At 38.1% G+C, this 21,344-nt stretch overlaps 1 protein-coding gene across 2 annotated transcripts in view; it reads right to left on the minus strand.

The window, feature by feature from the left end:
* Nucleotides 1–21,344, minus strand: part of Wdr7 (WD repeat domain 7) — a 283,531-nt gene that overhangs the window by 106,456 nt on the left and 155,731 nt on the right. For both annotated transcript variants that reach the window (XM_048419639.3, XM_048419640.3), the window contains one exon: nt 12,874–13,095. In XM_048419639.3, the coding sequence (XP_048275596.2) occupies nt 12,874–13,095 (222 nt within the window). The remainder of the gene's footprint in view (nt 1–12,873; nt 13,096–21,344) is intronic.

The raw sequence follows: 21,344 nt of genomic DNA on the forward strand, positions 1-21,344 counted from the left end.
GTGAGAATATCCATCTTATGCCACTGTCTATCTTTGGGGATACGTCTGTGCCTTTTTGTGGCTATTGCTAGTCTTTTTGTAACCTGCAAGCATCACTATTGACTTTGGCATAATCTTGCTGATACAGTATTTTAGATGGATGATTGCATGTCTAGCAGTGGGAGAATGCTTGTGCAATCTCCAGCACACGCACATGTGCACACACAAACACACACATACACACAAACACGGGTCAGGGATTTATTTGAGATCTGGCTTAGAATTCTTCTAATTTAAATATGTAATAATATTTAAAAAAGAGATTCATTATAAAATCAATCTTAATCCATATTAATACATTCATTTTATATACTCCTCAGGCTTAGAAAGAATAGGGAGTATCTGGAGAATTATTTTCACAAAGAAGACTATAACAAAAAAAATCAAGCATATGCAGCACCATGGCAATATAAAACTCTGGATACAGATTCATAAACTAAAATCATTCCTTTGCTTGCTAGCATCTGAGTTTTCACTTGGCAGTACTCTAGTTCATCAAGAGGGATATAGTTCTATATGGTTTTTAAAAGTTATGATAACTGAAAAACAATTATTTTAACCTCTACACTCATGTAGGTCCTGCACATCCTTCTCTAGGGCCTATCTAGGTGAGTGTGCATGACCTTCCCCTCTGGAAACCCCCCTAACTCAACAGATCTAGCTCATGGCCTACATCTAGTGCTGCAGCTTATTACAGCCATCCCTGCCTGCTCCACAATCAATCTCTAGGCTTCCACCAAGACAACCCTGCCTGTCTACAACCATCCTCCACCCCACTACACCCACCCTCTCTACTTGGCTCGATCTACCCTTACAGTTCAAACTTACATCAGGATGCACATTCTGCACACCAGCCCAAGCCCCTATGTCCATCTATGTAGTGGTGGGAGCGGCAGGCTGCGGCCCAGCTCCCAGCTAGCTTTACCCAAAATAATTACATGGAAACTGTATTCAGTTTAAACACTGCCTGGCCCATTATCCACAGCCTCTTATAGGCTAACTCTCACATCTTGACTCAACCCATTTCTAATAATCTGTGTAGCACCACGAGGTGGTGGCTTACCGGGAAGGATCTTAACCTGCGTCCATCTTGGAGAGAAGAGCTATAGCGTCTGCCTCACTGCCTTCTTCCTCCCAGCATTCTGTTCTGGTTACTCTGCCTACCTAATTTTCTGTCCTATCAAAGGGCCAAGGCAGTTTCTTTATTAACCAATGAAAGTAACACATAGACAGATGACCCTCCTCCATCATATCTAAGTCATTTACACATTTCAGGCCCACCCTCCAGCAGCCCTTTCTTCTGCTTCAATTGCTTTGTTCATATCAGACACAGAATTAACACACGTCCAACTCTTATTACAAAAATACAAACCATAAAAAATGTCAAGTATCTTTCCTCCAAAACCTACCAGTCATATATAAATAAATGTTAGTCAATGAAAATAACCTAGATAAACTCCAGGACATAGTATTTAAAAGAACAACCATAAACTTAAAAGAATTCAATATGTTGAAAGAAGGCACAAAGGAACAATTCAATAAAAGAGAAAGGAATTTAAGGAAAATAAATAAATGAGTGATGCCCAAGAAAAAACAAACATGAGGTTGATGAAAATGGCAAACACAATCTAGAACTTGAAAACAAAATTCAATACAGAGATACAAACATTAGAGAGGACTCAAGATGAAATGAAGATGGAATTAGAATTCCTATAACTCAACTAGAAAACTCAACGGAAAGCCTTAGGAGTAGAAAGAACCAGATAGAAGACAGAATATCAGGTCTAGAAGATAAATTATGGGACCTAGATAAAATAAGGAAAAATATGAAAATATAAAGGAAAGAGACATACAGAAAATGTAGGACACCATGAAAAGACAAAACCTTCAAATTGTAGGCATAGAAAAGGGAGAAGAATCCCAAATTAATGGCATAGATCAGATCTTCAACAAAGTTATAAATAAAAGTTTCCACAACCCAAGGAAAGATGTCCTCTTTTGAGTTGTTGGCCAAGTTTTTCCAAAACATTCCCAACACGTTACAGGCTATTGCTATTGCACTTGGTTGTCCTCTAGAGGTAAAGGCAAGTTCCTATTATCAAAGACAATGCACTTCAGAAAATGGGCCTGGAGGCCCTGAGCTGGTACTGACCTGAAAACTTTCTCCCTAAGGGCTAGTTTTCATTTTTGTAAATGAAAACTGCATTATAGATTCCAAAGGAGTGAAGCAACTAACAATCCTACCCAGTTGTGATAACTATGAGTCACAATGTATAGTATGGCATGATAACCCTACCGGTGCAGTAGTGGCATACATATCCTAGTGGCAACCAATAGTTCTCTAATTGGATATAAGAGCTGCTCAATATGAGGTAAATTATGGCAGGTACTAGAAAGCTAGTCAACTAACTGGGACTAGTGAAGTCAGGGATTTTGGAAGAGAACATACAACTGTCACTATACTAAAAAAAGAATAATCCCTAACTACAGAGTAAATATTTGTCCTCATACACAGATAAGCAGATAAGGGTAGTCCTGACCCCACAAACAGTAACAAAAACCCTCTTTGCAAATGTCAGAGACAATTACAGAAAATCATAACCAGCCAAAATGCAGAAATATAGAGTCCAGTCCCAAAGGATACATCTACATTGAGGATTATTGTGAAAGAGGGGGCAGAAAGACTATAAGAGCCAGAGAAACAGTGAGTTTGAAGTAAGATTGTGTCTCCTAGGAATGTTAGAAGCTACACCCACTAAGTCTCTCCCACATGACTACCTAAACACATACTGAACAAGGTAAAAAAACAACAGGCATGCTAATGTGGACTGAAGAAAGCCTGGATGGACTCAACAATACACAAAGAACTATAGGCGACTAAGGAATAAAACTAAGGAATGCTGAGAGGAAGAGCCCATCAATTGATTATCTAAAACCAAATGGTCAGCCCTGAAAACATGCATACAAGTAACATTATATAAACTAAACAAGTTATATTTAGGGATATATATTTGTGTGTGTGTGTGTGTCTGTGTGTATGCATATAGCAACAATTAGTGACCAAATGTAAAGAAAAAAATGACTTTTCCTAATCTAAGTTTTCACAGCAAGGATAAAAGTCACTTTTAAGGTACATAGATGTGTGTAGGTTTTATATGCTTCTGTATCTTATCAGAGCCAGCATTTCCCTAAGTGAGATTTAAGATGTTCACATCTTTAGACAGCCTGGTATTCACTGAAGGCCCTCAATTTTCGCACCAGCACATCTAAGTTTTGCTTATTTGTAACTGAGAATAGCTGTATGAAATGGAAAAAAGACACCAAATTATAATTTGGACACAGGTGTTCTAGTCTGTTCGACATTTTAGTGTTGAAAGATTAACCCCCTATGGGAGAGAGGAAGAAGTAATTCCTCTCTCAGATATTATACATTATCATACAAAAAGCCCAGTGCCAGGTATGGGTCAGTGGTATCCTACAGACCCCTCCCCCAAATAGGCTATTACTATTTTTTCTAGGTTATCTTCCATAATCTGATGGTAAGACTCTATAAATGACAACACAAACAAATCATAAAACAGAGAATCAAGTTGGCATTCCCCTGAGAACTCTATGCATGCTACTGGGAAGAAAAGAAGTCAAAAGCACTACCCAGCGGAGAGCTCTGTGAGCCATAATAACAATTGACCTGAAAAGATGTGCCTATTGGTGCAATTGCTATGGGGGTAACTAACTACTTTCTGGTTAGGTTTTAGTCCTATTCCAAAGGACAGAATTCATACCTGGTACTATTAAGTGGGCCAAGAAACAGTGACTGGGTAGGTCATAAGCCCTAGGGAAGAACCTGTTCTTATTTTTTGTTGTTGTTGTTTAATAGATGTCATATTAAAATGTTCCATAAAAGCTTGTCTTATACCCATATGTTAGTGTGGAAATCAACCCTCGTAAGAAAAACTTTTCTCTACAGTAGATGATGAATACAGAGACACACAATTGGTCAACATGCAGAGACTAAGAGACTGCAGTGCCCAGCATTACATGGAAGATTCGGGGACCATAGGGGAAGAAGCATCAGAGAGATGATGAGTATGGGGAGTAGAAGGATGCTGTGAGGCAATGTCTTCTGGATGTGACAGGGCCATTAATTAATTTAGGGAAGCTTCAAATACAAGACCTTTACAAAATCAAGCCAGTCCAGCCTCAGCATGGGCGGGGGAGGGGTTCTCAAAGCTCCACCACCCCTAGCTGAGGAGTTATTGACAACTGATGGCTGTTGGGGGAGGTGCTCTTGAGAGGCTGCCCGTGTTTCAGGAGATGGTCCTACATTTATGCACTTGAATGGATAATAGATTAAAGCAGCACATGAGCAGTGTGGAGCAAGACACCCGGCAAAGAGGAAGCACTCAGAATCCATCAGTAGGTAATGTGCTTCATACCATGTCAGTTGAGAATGAAAAATGCCTACCTTAAAGTATACCAAGAAATATTTATAGTGTTGGAATTAAAAGGTCCCTTGTTCTAATCATTGCTGTTATTATAAAAAGGGAAACTAGAGCACATGCAAGAGCATAATATAATGCAGTGGAATCTGGGAAAGCCATCCACCCCTACTCCCAGGACTGAGGACTCACTCCTGCGAAGTGCTGAGGATATCAGTAGTTCCCATGTCTTAGCCCCTCTGCAGGGTCTGCACTGAGAAAAGCCTTACATCACATCCTCTTCTCGGAGTACCTGTGGTTCAAGGACTAAGTGGCATAAGTTACTGATGTTGAGCCCTATGCCATGGTAGACATAAGTCTAAAGGGTCACCCAGTCCCAGGGTTCCCTAAGATCAGCAAAGGCTTTCTTTTCAACTGAAGCTCAGCTCGATGTCTCCCCTAGCCTATTCTCCTTTTTTTCCCTCCCTTCAAGTTATTGATCTTGGGAATAGTTCTGGTCACAAATCAACTTTTGAGTCTGCCGCCTAGGGAAATGACTTATGACACCTGCCCAAAGTAAAGAATCCAATGAGAGATCAAAACGATTTACTACAGATGTGCCAGCATAATTCTACAATTACAAAATGAACAGAGGAGACCAAAGAACATATGGAACAAAAACTCTACAAGGTAATACCATAAATAATATTCTAAAATAGTCTAAAGCCTCAATTGTGAATTGGAGGAGGAAGAGAAGAGGAAGAGGAGGAGGAGAGAAGAAGAAAGAGAATGAGGAGGAGGAAGAAGAAGGATCTCTTAATTTAATATAAAACAAGAGGGAATTCACCATTACAAGGAGAGGAGAGTAGGAGAAGATGGAGGTGAACTTTCAATGAAGCTTGATGCCTGGAAGCATTTGACTCATTGGGTCAAAGACGACATTAAAGTGAAACTCGGTCCCCTCACTTATTCTATAGAATATACTGCAACCAAGAAGGAACTAAATTGCTCAGGGGTATAAGGTAACAGTGTAACCTAATCTAGGCCTCTTATTAATTTTAGAGTTTGTCCAGTTTTTTTCAATGTTATTTCAATAAATATATAAGGTGTAAGGTCAAGATATGAGTTCTCATGCATACTGCTGTCACTGCCATTAAATACTCCAATTGTCTGAAAAACTAAGACAAAATAAAATATTTCTTCTCTAAATTGCATTGGCTATGGTGTTTTATTACAGCAAAAGAAAATAACTAATAAAATTAGCAATTAACGTTCATCAAACGTTGCATCTTAATGGCTTTATCTTAAAATAATAATACTTATTACTCATTCAATAAGAGACCAAATAAAATAGATATTTAATGGTAGCAATGCATTCTAAATGCCAATATAACAAAAAAGTAACAGAAAATAGGAAGATAGCACTAAGTAGATTAATATTATGCATGATTGATTGAAAGGAGCTAAACAAGATACAGGACATTTAGACATCTGTTTCCAAACAGCAGAACAAGACTTAAAATTACAAATTTAATCAAGATCTCCAATTTGAAAACTAGGGGTCTCAAAAATCATTTGTTATTGTAGGCTAGTCCATCCCCCAATAAACACAAGATCTTTGAACAAAATATAGGGTCATGCTGTAGAAAATAAACGCAAGTCAATGATTACTTTTATATTTCATATCTGGGTTGGGAAGATAGCTCAGTTTGTAAATTGCTTGCTTTGCAAGCCTGAGGAACTGTCAAGGCTCTAGAATACGTATTCAAAACAGCTAGACGTGGAGATATGTGCTTATAATCCCAATTCTGGGGAGGTACAGATGAACAGCTAGCTATCTATGGCTCACTGGCACCAGCCAAGACTACCTGTTGAGTTCTAGGCCAGTGAAAGCCTTATCTCAAAAAATTATTTAAATGCAGATATTCCCTAAAAAATGATGCTCAACAATGTCTTCAGATTTTATGTGTATGCACATACATATATACATTGTTCCACATACATGTACACCCACATGAAATGACAAAAGAAACAGAATCTTCGTCTCTTCCCATATCCAAAGTTCTCAGAGTAACCCTGGTCCTAAAATACTTAGATTGTTAAAATGTCTAGGTAACTTTTATTTGTCATCCTAGGGACAGAGAAGGATGGACACTGGAAACGTCCATACAACAGCATACTCCAGTCCATGGTTTACTTCAAGCTGGAAAGATACACTGAGACGTGTGTGTGTGTGTGTGTGTGTGTGTGTGTGTGTGTGTGTGTGTGTGTGTGTGTAGAATCTCTGCTCTAGAGAACCCTGACTAACATAGATGGTAGTACTAGAGCAAACAGAAATATGAAGATTTTTTTAGGATCTGGAACAAACTTTCTAATATGCTTTCAGCTAGTTACTAAAACTCTCCTAGAAGCATGCAGAGCACTAAAACTTCATGGTGTGAACTGTTTAAAGAACGTATAAAGACAAATATATCTGGCTATCCTGATTTACCGATTGTGAGGAGCAAGGAATTTAGTGACTTTATACATAACACTTTTTTGACAATTTGTGGAAAAATATGGAAAATAATGATGCCAACTGGTTGCTTCTAGCATCTCTCAAAAGAATGAGCTCAGCAAGTAAGGGAAACACTCTTCCACTTCTGGTGGGAGTGCAAACTTGTACAGTCACTTTGGAAATCAGTATGGTGGTGTCACAGGAAATTGGGAATCAATTTACCTCAATACCCAGCATTGCCACTCTTGGCCATATACCCAAAGGATGCTCAATCACACCACAAGGACACTTGCTCAACTATTTTCGTAGCAGCAATATTCGTAATAGCCAGAACCTGGAAACAACCTAGATGCACCTCAATTGAAGACTGGATAGAGAAAATATGATATATTTACATAATAGAGTATTACTCCACTGTAAAAAACAACAACATCATGAAATTTGCAGGCAAATGGGTGAACTAGGAAAAAACATACTGAGTGAGGTAACCCAGACCCAGACAGAGAATCACGGTGTGTACTCATAGGTGGATACTGGATGTAAAATAGAGGATAACCATGCTACAATCCGCAGTCCCAGAGAAGCTAGGTACTAAGGAGGACCCGAAGAGAGATGCATAGCTCACCCTGGGAAGGGAAAATAGATAAGATCTCCTGGTTAAATTGGGCCGGTAGAGGGGAGGGGATGGAAGATGAAAACGTGAGGAAACTGGATGGTCGAGTTGGGGAAAGGAAGGAGTGGGAGAGCAAGGAAAGAGGTATCTTGACTGAGGGAGCCATTATGGGGTTAGGAAGAAACCTTGCATTAGGGAAATTTCCAAGAATCCACATGGATGACCCCAGCTAAGACTCCTAGCAATAGTGGAGAGGGTGCCCAACTGGCCTTCTCCTGTAATCAGATTGGTGACTACTCTAATTGTCACAATAGAACCTTCATCCAATAATTGATGGAAGCAGATGCAGAGATTCACAGCTAAGCACAAGGCCAAGCTCCTAGAGTCTAGTCAAGAGAGGGAGGAGGGATTATATGAGCAAGGGGTGTCAAGATCATGATGGGGAAACCCACAGAGACAGCTGTGGTCCATGTGAGAGCTAATGGATTCTAGACTGACAGCTGGGGAGCCTGAATGGGACGGAACTAGGCAACTAGGCCCTCTACATGTGGGTGACAGTTATGTGGCTTGGCCTGTTTGTGGGGCTCCTGGTAGTGGTATGAGGACCTATTTCTGGTGCATGAGCTGGCTTTTTGGAGCCCATTCCTATGGTGGGATGCCTTGATCAGCCTTGACATAGGAGGGCAGGGGGAGGAGCTAGGTCCTACCAGAGCTTGATGTGCCAGGTTTCATTAATTCCCCTTTCTGAGGGATGGATGGAGGGTGAGGGGAAAAGGTAAGGTGATGGAGGAGGGTTAACTGTCTATGTGTTACTTTCATTGGTTAATAAAGAAACTGCCTTGGTTTTTGATAGGACAGCAGCTTAGATAGGTGGAGTAGACAGAACAGAATGCTGGGAAGAAGACGATGAGGCAGTCGCCATGACTCTCCTCTCCCAGACAGCTGCAGGTTAGAATCCTCCTGGTAAGCCACCACCTCGTGGTGCTACACAGATTATTAGAAATGGGTTAGATCAATATGTAAGAGTTAGCTAATAAGAGGCTACAGATAATGGGCCAAGCAGTGTTTAAAAGAATACAGTTTCCGTGTAATTATTTCAGGGGTAAAGCTAGCTGGGAGGCGGGCGGCGGGAAGGGGCCCACCGCTCCTTCTACAGTAAGGGAAGCTGGAGGATGGGAGGGAAAGGGAACTATGGTTAGTATGTAAAAGGAAAAAAAAATGAGCTCCACAATAAAATCAACCATGGCTAGCACCACAGGCAAAGGAAAAAAGGAACTCAGTGACACAAATGACAGGTTCCAGACATGCAGTCTAAAGGTTTCTAAGAATCTTCTCTTGACAGTCACAGAGCTCAGTTGATTAGGATGAGACTGGGGTCCAGGTTACTGGTGATTCTGCCCACTGTGCAGGCAATACTGAGAGTAGAGAACTGCAGAACTACAACTCCATTCTGGAAAAGCTACATTAAAGGCAGAAGTGAAAGGCCATTGTTGGAATAGCCAGTTCACAGTATGCAAGACATTCGAATAAATTTCTTTTTAATATACATTTTAACATATATTATATTAATTGATTCTTTCCTTCTTTCAGTTCTGTTCCTCTAAAGAACCCTGCCTAATAGAAACATCTTTTAAAATTCCTTCTTACATCATCAAAGCTTCTTTGGGAAAAATGTCCATTTCTGTTCCTCCACAACTTTCTAAGACCTCCCTTTCTCCATACTGTTCCTCTTTCCTAGTTAGAGTCCTACAGATTGCAACTAGTTTATTACATTTAAAGGAAGATGTGTGGAACCAGATGCATAAATCCAAGAACTGTGTACTGACAAATCACAGGTGAAAAAGCAACACTGGATAGCAGTAGAAATCTTGAAATTCTGAATAATGAGCAATAAATTAATCAATGGAGCAACTAACCAACGGGTTAGATGAAATCAATCGACAATCCACCAGTTCATGATGTGTCTGCACTGAGGTACACACTCAGGCTGTGGGGAAATGGTCAATACAATGGGTTAGAAATGAGGAGTTATAAAACATGATGGACATAATTAGTCTCTTCTAAGCATGTAACCATGACAGCATGTTAAGAAATCCTAAGGGAAAGTTTTAAAAGATGGATATCTTGTTTGAGTTTGTTGTTTTGAGATAGGTCTGTGTACAGAATGATTCCATAGTACAGTCGAGCCATCAACTCAAGAGCCTATTGCCTCTGCCAGTCCAGAGCAAAAACTTTTAAGACATAAACAGTTAAAAATAATTATAATCATTTATAAACACTAAGTTTATCAATGATCTCCTATTCAAAAGCTGGATGGCCCTGACAGGAGAAAACAGGTCTGCGTAAGGGTTTATGAATGGAAAGCAGGGCCCTCTAAGAACAATGCACTCAATACAGAACGAAAGGCAAGCAGGTTAGAACTAAGGACAGGGTGGAAGTACGCCATGCTTTGCAGAGAGGTAATGCAGTAGATCCAGGTGGAGAATAGGAAAGGCATGAGGTTCCAGATTACAAGAAGCTTGATTTCAGGCTTACTTTTCACTACCTTCTGGCTGAGCCACCATGAAGAAGTCTTTGTTCTATTTAGAAGATCAAAAGAGGGTTGTGGGAAACAAGCTTTTCTTTTTCTTAAAAGATACGACTATTACATGGTGCACGCTCATCACACAGCCCTCTTCTTCTGGGACCACATGATGACCAAAGCATGAGTTCCAGAAACAATGAGCAATGCTGAAATAAGAAATCCTATTTGCTGAGGTATGAGTTCACCAGGCTAACAAAGCCTGCCTGCATGTCCCTACCTTTGAGAAACGGAGGGGACAGAGGCGTCGAGTTACAGGATTAATTATGAGGACTAAGTTAATGAATATAAAAAAAAATCTAAAAAGTACCAATGAGTTGCTTTATTGGGAATGGTATGGTTTCTCTCTAATCTCAGTGTCAATAGGAGCCGTGAAGTTATCTGCAGTCAGTATTTGTTTGTTGAATTAGAAATCTTGAAGAAAGGTGCAGAGCTGCAGCTAAGTCTATAGACCAGGTTCTCAATGACAGTAGTGAATGTGGCATTTCAGTGGTACAGCAAAAGTAGGAAGCAAAGGCCCAGTGAAGCTCTCTACTGTGGTGATTATCAAAGTACCATCTATGTTTTCCTCTGCATAAAGGTCAGACTCTCATAGGGTGTAATCTTGTGGTGGCTCGGAGATGGCTCCGTGGTTAAGAGCACTGCTGCTCTACCAGAGGAGCCGAGTTCGGTGCCCAGCATCCACACCAGGGCCCCACAACTGCTCCAGGGGACCCAATACCCTTTCTTGCTCCAACAGGAACTTCTCACACACATATATAAATACATGCACAAATACACATATATACATAAATTAAAAATAAACGAACAGGGCTGGAGAGATGGTTCGGTGGTTAAGAGTGTTTGCTGCTCCAGCAGAGGACCTGAGTTTGGTTCCCAGTACCCATACCAGGGAGTTCACCCACCACCTATAATTCCAGCTCCAGGGGTATCTGATGCCTCTTGCCCCCACAAGCACTGCCACTCTACAGACACAGGTGTACATGCTTTACCTGTCACAATACATGTATTTAAAAATAATTGACTTTTAAAAATAAGTCTTTTAAAAGAAGAACGTATAATATGATCAGTAGGATTATATGTTTGCCTTAATTTAGAAGGGGTTGATGACAAACTCTTTAGGTTCAACAGATCTTTGTAAGTTCCAGGCTAGCCAGGGTTACACAGTAAGACCTTATTTCAATAAATACAATAAATAAAAAGACGTCCCAACTCATTAAAACTGCTTTTTTGACAAGGTAAGAATACTCTGGTCTTATCCGAAGGACTTCCAACACCAAATACCAAAGTACAAAACACCTTAGACCATTCATTGCTGCCCCAGCACTCAGAGGTACAGGCAGCTGTACAATGCAAGACCCATGAGAGCTAACTCCAATATTGACATAGTTTTAAACTGTTGCTGGATTTTTTTTTTAATTACAGAGGTCATTCATGTTTTTTCCATTCTGTATTCTACCCCATCTCCAACTTTTCAAATCCTATCAGAAATTACTGAGACTAGCTTTTGTGAACCGGGAAGCTTGGTAACCACTGTGCCTGAGAACGCTGATCTACTGCTTAGAAGTGCATTGGCATCTAGAGGCTAGGCTAGTGCAGACCCAGAGTCTGGTTATTTTATTTTGAGCTAGCTTCAGCTCCCTAAATAGCCATTCCTAGCTCACCTCGGTGTCAGACCCAACACACTGACTAAGGAAGGTTCTCAATCCTAATGTTGTGACCCTATAATACAGTTCTTCAAGTTGCAGTGACCCCAAACCACAAAATTATTTCTTTGGCCATTTCTTTTTTTTTTTTTAAATATTTATTTATTTGTTTATTATGTATACAGTATTCTGTCTGTAGGCCAGAAGAGGACACCAGGCTTCATTACAGATGGTTGTGAGCCACCATATGGTTGCTGGGAATTGAACTCAGGACCTTTGGAAGAACAGGCAATGCTCTTAACCACTGAGCCATCTCTCCAGCCCTCTTTGGCCATTTCTTAACTGTATTTTTGTTGCTGCTGTTACTGTTAATGTAAATATTTTTGGTGGTAGAGGTTTTGCCAGAGGGATGGAGACCCACACATTGAGAACCACTGAACTAAGAGATTAAAAACCTTTTGGAGTCTATTAACTGAGCAGATCACTAGCTTCCATCAATCCAAAGCTAAGGTTGTCATCAGACAGACTCTGAGAACTGCACAACTTAACTGCTGATTTTGCCAAAAATTGCCTCAATTTAGTACTTTTTTCGTTCCGTTACTGAAAAACTTCATGAAACCACTTCCATAGGAGAACCTGGGACCTGTGGTAACCTAGCTCCATGTTCTCTAGACCATGATCTAGATCACTCAAGTCTGGCTACAGAAAATCTATCTCTCAACTACTCCCTTTGAGTGGGTGCTGTAGTATATGTGTGTGCATGTGTGTGTATGTGTGCACGAGTGAGGGCATGTGTGCTCACACACATTTTCATAAATTTTGGAGAAGATTCTTGATCAAAATATCAAGAATGCAAATCTCCCGTTCTTTTAGAGAAACACTGACAACATGAAGTTTTAACTTTACGCTTAAATCAGGCATTGATACCTAAAGAGCAATGGACCCAAAGGGGGCATCGCCTCACTTCACTTAGTATTACAGATTAGCTAAAAACGCAAGATGCATTCAATATTCTGACGTTCTGTGGGCAAAGAGTCTTACAAATCAAGTTGATTGGCATTAGAAATCTGAAAACTCACAAGTATGTCTGGCCAGTGAGTAGTTGGAGCCTCCGCTAGTCAAACCAAACCCTTCAGGAATCTGACTGGAGCTCCGAGGTCTGGTCAGCAGTTTTGGTGGCTCAATTTCAGCTCCGAACTCTGCTCCGATCACTCCCAGGAGGACGATAGCAGTGGCCTGTTTTCTTCTTTCTTCATAAGATGTGGAAATTTTTTTCATTTGTGGGACACTTGATAAGCAACCTGAAAACCAAAACATAGGAATGCAAGTTAAAAGAATATTGAAACAAAAAGTATGTGCGGTCAGAAGAACATTCAAGATTATGCACTTCGGAAAGAACAGTTATTTTCAGAAAATGGCACTGGGGCACAAGGATAGGGCAAGAAAAAAATATGTCACCAAACCAAGAGATGGAAACACCTCGCTAATAGCCCTAACTCTTTAGAGATTTATTCCTTAAAATATACCCAGAAATTTTTTGTTATTTCCCCCTTTCCTATCCTGCGTAATTATACGTGTTCATTTCAGATCATATGTAGGCTGCTTTTATCATGAGCTGCCCCAGTGTTAGAAAGTGACTTTGTAATTTCTAAGGCCATGAAAATAAAAATCACATCTCATTTTTTGCATCTCCTATAAAAAATGCAGCCTTGGATGTTTAAAAATATTTAACACTAAAAAACATTTTCCAAACTACACTATTACATATATTTCCCCACTTTATGGCATTTTTCTGTTTTTAAAGACAGAAGAAATATTTATTAAAAATATTAACAGGTCCTAAAGTGGAAGAAAGGATGTATAAGCTTCATGACACTAAAGAGAAGAAACATCAGTAGTCACTTCGTCTGTGTTTAAAAGGGCCGTCATTGTAGGCGTCATATTTAACAGTGTGATAACCTAGATCTCTGTGCGTTCACTGAAAAAAATCACCCTTATTTACACACTTCAGGGACACGAGGAGTAAGAACACAGTGCAACTTCATCTAGAATCCTCTTCTGTAGTACTGGATGCTTTACTCTTCACACAGTAGTCTGGAATAGGAAACAACCTGCTCCCCTCCCCCACGGCTCAGCAGGAGCATGCTCCACAACAATAGTTCAAAGGAAAGCTCTATTCTGCAGTTGCACTGATTGTTCTGTCAGCTGACCTCTGCAGAAGGGAATTGCTAACTGCTGCCTTGCTCCTTAGCTGACAAATGAATGATCGCAGCTCCATCTATTTTCACTATGGCTGCCTCTAGCCCAGGTGCTCAGACAGAGAGCCCGGTGTGACATCTTAGATCAAGATGAATTGGCACAAACTCCTGATCCAAGATTGTTTTATACCATTTAATTTAGTTTCTTCCCCTGCTTGGATGAGCACAGCTCTGGTTATGGATTTCTATTCTAATGTACTGAAGCAGGCCCTGAAAGAAGCCGATGAAGCAGCTGCTAGAGCAAGGGACTGCAGGGATACTGATCAATAGGCAAGGCATTGACCCCAGCCGCTCAGCCTCGGCAACACCAGGCTGGAGGGGGAGGGGCACAGCAGTACACATGGTCAGCTTCCAGGAGGAAATTAAACAAGGGGCACTGGGAGAGTGGCACTCTCACCCTGGCCCCCACCTTCTCTATGTTCCTTCTGTCTAATTGCCTCAATCTTGTCTTAACTCCCACCCCTAGGGAAGGAATTAAGACTTTACACTAGTTCAATTTGGTACTTTCTATCAGTTACTTATGCGTTTTATCCCTAAACTAATAGTAAGTATTGTAACAGGTGCCCTCTGCTAAATGGCCAAAATACGAAATTTTAATTACATCACTTGGTGTAATTTGAGTTTGGCATGTACCTGGGCTCATAGTAACACTGTCACACTACTGGGGCTGAAATTTGATTATGATGAGCACCCAGATGTAAAAAGATAGATCTTTGTAAACAAGGAAATAAAAAAAGAAGAGACAGGAGCTGATGAGTGATGGTATAAGGTGCCAGATGCATCCCCGGGACTGCGCTAAAAATAACAGCACGCCCTCATTTCGTTCCTCAGATTTGGAACTGTCTTTCCTTTATTGGCCTGACCTGGATTTTCTGGTAAAAAGAAATAATGTGCTAATTAGCTGCAATACTGCCCTATAAGTAAAACTGTCAATCAAAAGGGAGATTTGAAGATATTAAAAATAATTCTCTAAAAGTAAGTCTTCCTACAGTTTCATGAAAATCTGGTATTTTTTTTTTCCCACAGAGACATGGCTCCATTTAATCATGCTAACGGGTGACATAGAGATCCATTTTCTTGACAGGACGGTTGATCACCCTATCACAGTAAGAAAATTAATACCTTCAACTAGCTTGTACAGAAAATAGAAGGAACTGAATGGTAAGGGACATAAATGTCTTATATTGAAGTTGCAAACAGAAAGCACGTTCTGTGTGAACATGATGTTTCCTTAGGACTGGGTTACTCTGAACACAACATGAGGTTTTGATTTTATTAAAACAACCATTTAATTCATAGGGTTTCTGAAAGTACATAATTGTCTTTAGACTTAGCATAATTGAGTTCAGATTTACAGGAAGAGGAATAAACACTTTGCTTACAGCTTAACTAGAGCACAGGTAAAATATTTGAGAAGTTTAAGCTATTAAAAGGGCTGTGAGATATTGATTACTTCATTTAAAAAGCAGTCAGAGAGTGCAACTGAGAGGTCAAGATAAATTTAACAATTTGAAGCACTTTACTAAATAACTCTAAAGATCATGTTAATTGGCTTTGTGCAGTTCTGGGGTAAAATTAATTTTATCCTAGCTTACAATAAAAGGATTAAAAGACATATTAAGTTCTTCAGCTTTAACTGGAATAGGAATCAATGGATTTGAATTAAAGCTAAAGGCAGTTTTATGAGAGATGGACTACCAGCAGATACTTTATATCTGCAATTAGCCATATATTGATAGAAGGTTGTTATTGTATTAGGTATTAAAACCGTAGAGACGTAGATACCACCAATTTACTACTCTGATAAAAATACTCTAAGAACTCTGTGGTTTGAGCAGAGAAAACTGTTTTTAAGTCATTGATCCTTTGTTTAGGATTGAACATTATAATGCTTTCTTAGATGACTTTTATCTAAGCAAATTCTAGTTAAAATTAATGAACAATGTGTTTGAATTCAATGGGATTTCCCTTCAACTTGTAAACAATATGCAAAACAGGCTGCACTTTGCAAACATACCACTTAGACTTTTAAAGCCAGTACATTAACACTGGGCACAGAACAGCAATTTTTGTCAGAAAACTCTGGTGCACAAAAGAGTCCAAGTGATGCTCATACTAATATGAACATTTTATAAATCTGGTATGAATTAAAATGTACTCAAAACCACATTTTGAAAATTCAGAAATATCTATTTGTTTATTGTAGATAGATTTTTTTACTTTTAATGTCTTAGAATCACATGCATGAAAATGTGATATCTAACAAAGTGAAAATAATTTGCACTTAATAAGACATATATCACTATATATCTTATCCAAAAAGATCGTTTTTTTAAAAAAAGACCATGAGTTATATGATCTATCCATGGCAGCTAATGAAATTATTTTAATTAATTTGGATTAAGCTAGGAACTATTTTCTATTTTGGTTCCTACGGGCTTATTTTATTTTCAATAAAGTTTAACTTGCTAATATTAGGCTTTAATAGTTAAAAGAAAATGGTAAACTTTTTACAATGTCTGTGTGATGTTAGAACAGTTCTGGCATGCTGGCCAAGGCTCTATGGCTATGAATTCTCAGAGCCACAACAGAGTCCTGACTAATGAAAGATTCTAAAATTTTCATTTTATCTACTTTTGGTTTCTCAAGCCTGAAGACATTTGAAAACGCTGTGTGACAATATTAGCAAATACTCTCCATAAAAAGGATATAAAATGGCACACCGGGTGAACTTGACCTGAAAATGATGCATGACAGTGAATCTGCTATCAAGAGGCTTTCAAATCAGATTTCAAAAGGGTGGTCAAATGGTCTCTTGGATGTACTTTAATCAAAACCATCTTTCTCTTGACTGACTCATATCTTAACTGATGGATCTGGTACCTAATGGAATATTAACAATTCATTTTAAAATATGCCCTTTCATCATCATTATATATTGCTAATCAAATTAACAGTCTATATGTGGATACTCATATATGTGATTAAATCCCCACACATAAGTATATCACATTCTTAGTGAGGTTTTCAAGATATTATGCCTGAGTGAGCCACAAATATATTTTTGAGATTTTAAATTGTGTAGATCGCATTGTAGAATTACATGTCAAAACAATAAATCTAAGAAGACTTCACCACCTAAGCTATTTCTATCTAAGATTAAATAAATTTTTCTATATGTGTTTGCTCTTCTTAGGATTCCTTAAGATGGACAAAATACAATGTCACAAAAAAATGCCGAACTTCACAAAATATAAAATAGAAGTCTTTCAAATAGGCCTTTAAAAAACTTTTTAATAATAGATTTTAAAATCCTTAAAAGAAGCAAATATTTTAATATTAACTCACTTTTAAAATAATATAGTTTTAAAGGAACTTACGATTATATTTTGCTAATTAAAATTTAGCTATCTAGTTTACCACTTGTTTCTTGAATATTTCAAAGTTGAATTCATTAAATAAAAAAGCACTGGTCTATGTCAACACATGATGAGAAAGGACATAAAGACTCCAGGTTACTAGTGCTGAATTCGGCTTTGGAGACTTTTGTGGAGGATCTGAGGGACCTTAGATTGTACATGCTACAATTTAGTCCCTTTTCTGAACCATGAGATTCAGTGAGAGTATTACATGTTATCTTCATTTGCTAGAATAACTTAGAGTGCTCCAGTTTACACAACACATCACAAATCAGTTGCAGTAGGAAATATATCTATATCTATATATGAAACTTTATGTGAATTATTCCAAGTCATGCGCAACTCATCCTGTGCAAATAAAGTAACCTACACACTTTGGAAATGTCCTACATCTTTTCACCCCATTCGGAAAAAAGAAAAAAACTAAAAATCAGCTAATTTAAAAACAGCTGTCACACAGCACTTGCATCTATTTTCAAACTTTCACAGTATTTTTAAGAAGGTACATGTACTGTGTGAGCAGCCTAGGAGTGCCTCCCATTGTGTTAAAAACAGTATAGTTGCTTTGTTTTGTGATTTAGCTGCCAGCATGCTCCTAAACTACTAGTGGGGTGGAGGGAATGTGCCCCTGTTCATAATGTGGCTTCTGCTTTTGTTGCAGCTGCTGCACCACTCCCCACTCAAAACAACAGAGTAAACAAACGTGCTATTAATTTGTATGCATACACGATGGCCCCCTGCTGGAACACACTGGTTCCTGCAAATGCCTCTATCTCAGGCCACTCACTGATTAAGCCATTCTGAAGTAATGTCTCTGCAAAAAATGTGTATTATGTGAGTGCATTTAAAAATGCATGAAGGCATTTCCTGCCAAAATGAGATCAAGGAAAAAATACCTGGCCATGTTAAAATTACTTTTAAACAATTAGTGTTATCGGCGTCCTGTGCTAATTATTCTGATAATTAGAAACCTTAAACCACTGTTGCCTGCTGCAGTGGGCGCATACCAGGAGGCTATGCCCACGAAAGTTTAACCACTAACAGTAATTTGCCTGCTTTTCCAGCAGTTCGGGTCAATGCTTCACCTTCTTCAAGTACTAGTACGTTGGTTTCTCTGATCTGTATTATTCTACTTCTCCTTTATTAAGAAAACATCAAAAGGCTAATTGGTTTGTGTCACTGTGAAAGACAGAATAAAACAAAAACAAATCATAAGTATTTAAAAACATCTTAAGTGACTATCATATCTAGATAATTACTTAAAAATTTATACACAATAATCCCAGCAAATGTTCTATTTTTGATTCCACTTACTTTGCAAAATTAAATATATAAGCAAGATTCTTTGAAAGCTTATATTTGAAAAATTGTAACAATTTTTCTTGAAAAAAGAGAACTTTCAGAAACATGCTTATAAAAATTATACAGATTTGAAAGCAGCAAACCATTTATATAGATAGTCTTTTCTCATACTTGTAGCTCTAAAACCCCAACTCCTATGATGAGACTCAGTTAAAAACAGAGTAGCATAGAAAAGCTTTGTTTCTGTAACATACTGAAGAGATTTGAAAACAATTCCCTGGATGGTCAGGTGTCTACAGAGATTTTATACCTGTTCATTACAGCACAGTAAAATAAATGGCTACACCTGGATCATTTTTATTCATAAAATGACAAAGCACTTATTGAATTCACATAAAAATTACATCAGTGGCATAAAATTGAGACCAAATGGGACAAATGCTTTACACCAGCTATGAGGTGTTAGCAAGGACATCTGTTTACATACGAAGTATTTGTAGTACTCTTCTTTTTTTAATTACTAGACTTTTATTTCCAATAATGAAACAACGACATGTGACTAGAAGGTCCTGCTTGTTAAAGGCCTGTGTGGAGGAAACTGGCATTTCCAAGTGACTTTCTGGGGACCTCTGCTTTGGGAAAGTCATCATAGACCTCCCTTCCTCTGCTGCCAGGGCTAGGCAGGGGGAGGAAACAGGAGTGAAGGAGAACATAGTCCTGGGGGTGTAAACTTGTGGAAACTAGGCCCACAGCTTCTAGTGAAGACTTCACCCAGTGCACAACCAGAAGGCCAGTGAGGGAGTTAGTAAAAGGTGATAAGCTTTAATTACAGTATAATTACTGAGAACTGAATAAGAAATGCAAAGACAAAGAAAACCACTTAGGAGAGGTTAAATACAGAAAAAAAAAAAAAGACTGTAAAAAAAAAATGCAGAAGCCAAAGGCAACTTCGGAATTTTTGAAGAATCATGTTAATAAATAAGTAGGAATATAAACACTCAAGTTTACAGAAAAAGGCGAGCCAAAAGGAACAGTGTCCATGCTCACAGTCCACAGAGTCACCGACAGAGTACTGACCATCTGATCTTCATGACCACACAAGCTTAGAAAGCTATTCTCTCTTGAGCTAAAGGAATACACGTGTCAGCAAGAGGTCAGTTCTCATTTTTATCACACACGTCTAAGGAGTTTCCGGCAGTATGAAGAACTGGGAAGTTTGACTCTAATACACAATTACACAAAATTTTCATTTCTAATCTTTTCATATGTGTGAGGTTTCATCATTCTCTAACTGCATGTAGGAGGAAAATGATGTGCTTATAAAATTATTGCATGTGACTTTAATTTAAACTAACTTTTTAAATTGTTTTACACATTCTCATTTTAAGGCATTGCTAATTAGATTATCAAGTTAATTTCGGTTGTTATTTGGCATTGTTTTCAAGAACATTTTGTCCACAATTTTTCCTTTATTATCAAACTATGCTATTATTAACTTGAAGCACATGCACATATTAAAACTGATTTTCTTCCACGTAGCTGTTATACCTGATTTCCCTTTTTAACTCCATCTACAATGTGGACCAGTTACCAATCTGCAACCTCTGGGACTTGAAACTTTTCCCGGTCATTCCAAGTGCATCTTAACTTGATGATGAGAGACACAGAAATGGCTGAGTCCTTGAAGTATTGTGACTATAGATGGGGAAATCTGTCGTTTATGAAATAAATACTAACAAAAAAGTTTAATGTCTCAACCTATATATGTATATAGTGAAAGGAGTACTCGGGTTGATAGACAAGATGCTAGTTTAAAAGCAATCTATTTCTGTCATTGGCAAAAATAACAATTTATAAAAAATTCTTCTTGACTAGTTCAAGTCATCAGGTGACCTAGGAGTTAAAAAATAATAATAAAGAGAAATAAATAAAATAAATTAATAAAATAAAATTAAATAAATAAATAAAAGAAAAGAGATGATCTTTTTTCTTATTCTATGTATACTGTTAAAACATATTCCCATATATAAAAAATTGCAAAATACATAAGAAGTAATGTTGGGAAAACACACACCAAAAATAGTTAAACTATTTTTGCTGAAATAAGAAACTATTTGGGGAAAAAAAAAACGAATATCAAGTCAAGAGAAGATAAAAAGTACTGAGAATTCTTATGACTACCACAAAAGATCATGAGTGTTAGCATCGTCAGTTCCCACACAGAGAAAAAGAATCTCAAGAAAGAAGTAAAGTTATAATTACAACTTTTCCAAACGTAACTTATTTTTCTGTTAGCAAGAGAAAAGATGATTTCTCTAATGTTTTATCCAATGTTTTAGATTTTTACAAAATCAATAATATACACTATTTTCTTATGTAAGAAATCTGATGAATAAAATTAATTCCTCATTTAAAAAACCACTATCAAAGAAATTAAGTCTATCTCTAAATTTTTATAATGGATCTAAACAAATTCTACCTGTATTTAAGGTATATCAAACACCCACTAATGTTGTATTTGTTGTGATACTATAATTAAAAGCACATCACAATTATATCCCAAACCCTTTA

This window comes from Myodes glareolus, chromosome 13 (genome assembly GCF_982192425.1).
Source record: "Myodes glareolus chromosome 13, mMyoGla1.1, whole genome shotgun sequence".
In the NCBI taxonomy this organism is placed as follows: domain Eukaryota; kingdom Metazoa; phylum Chordata; class Mammalia; order Rodentia; family Cricetidae; genus Myodes; species Myodes glareolus.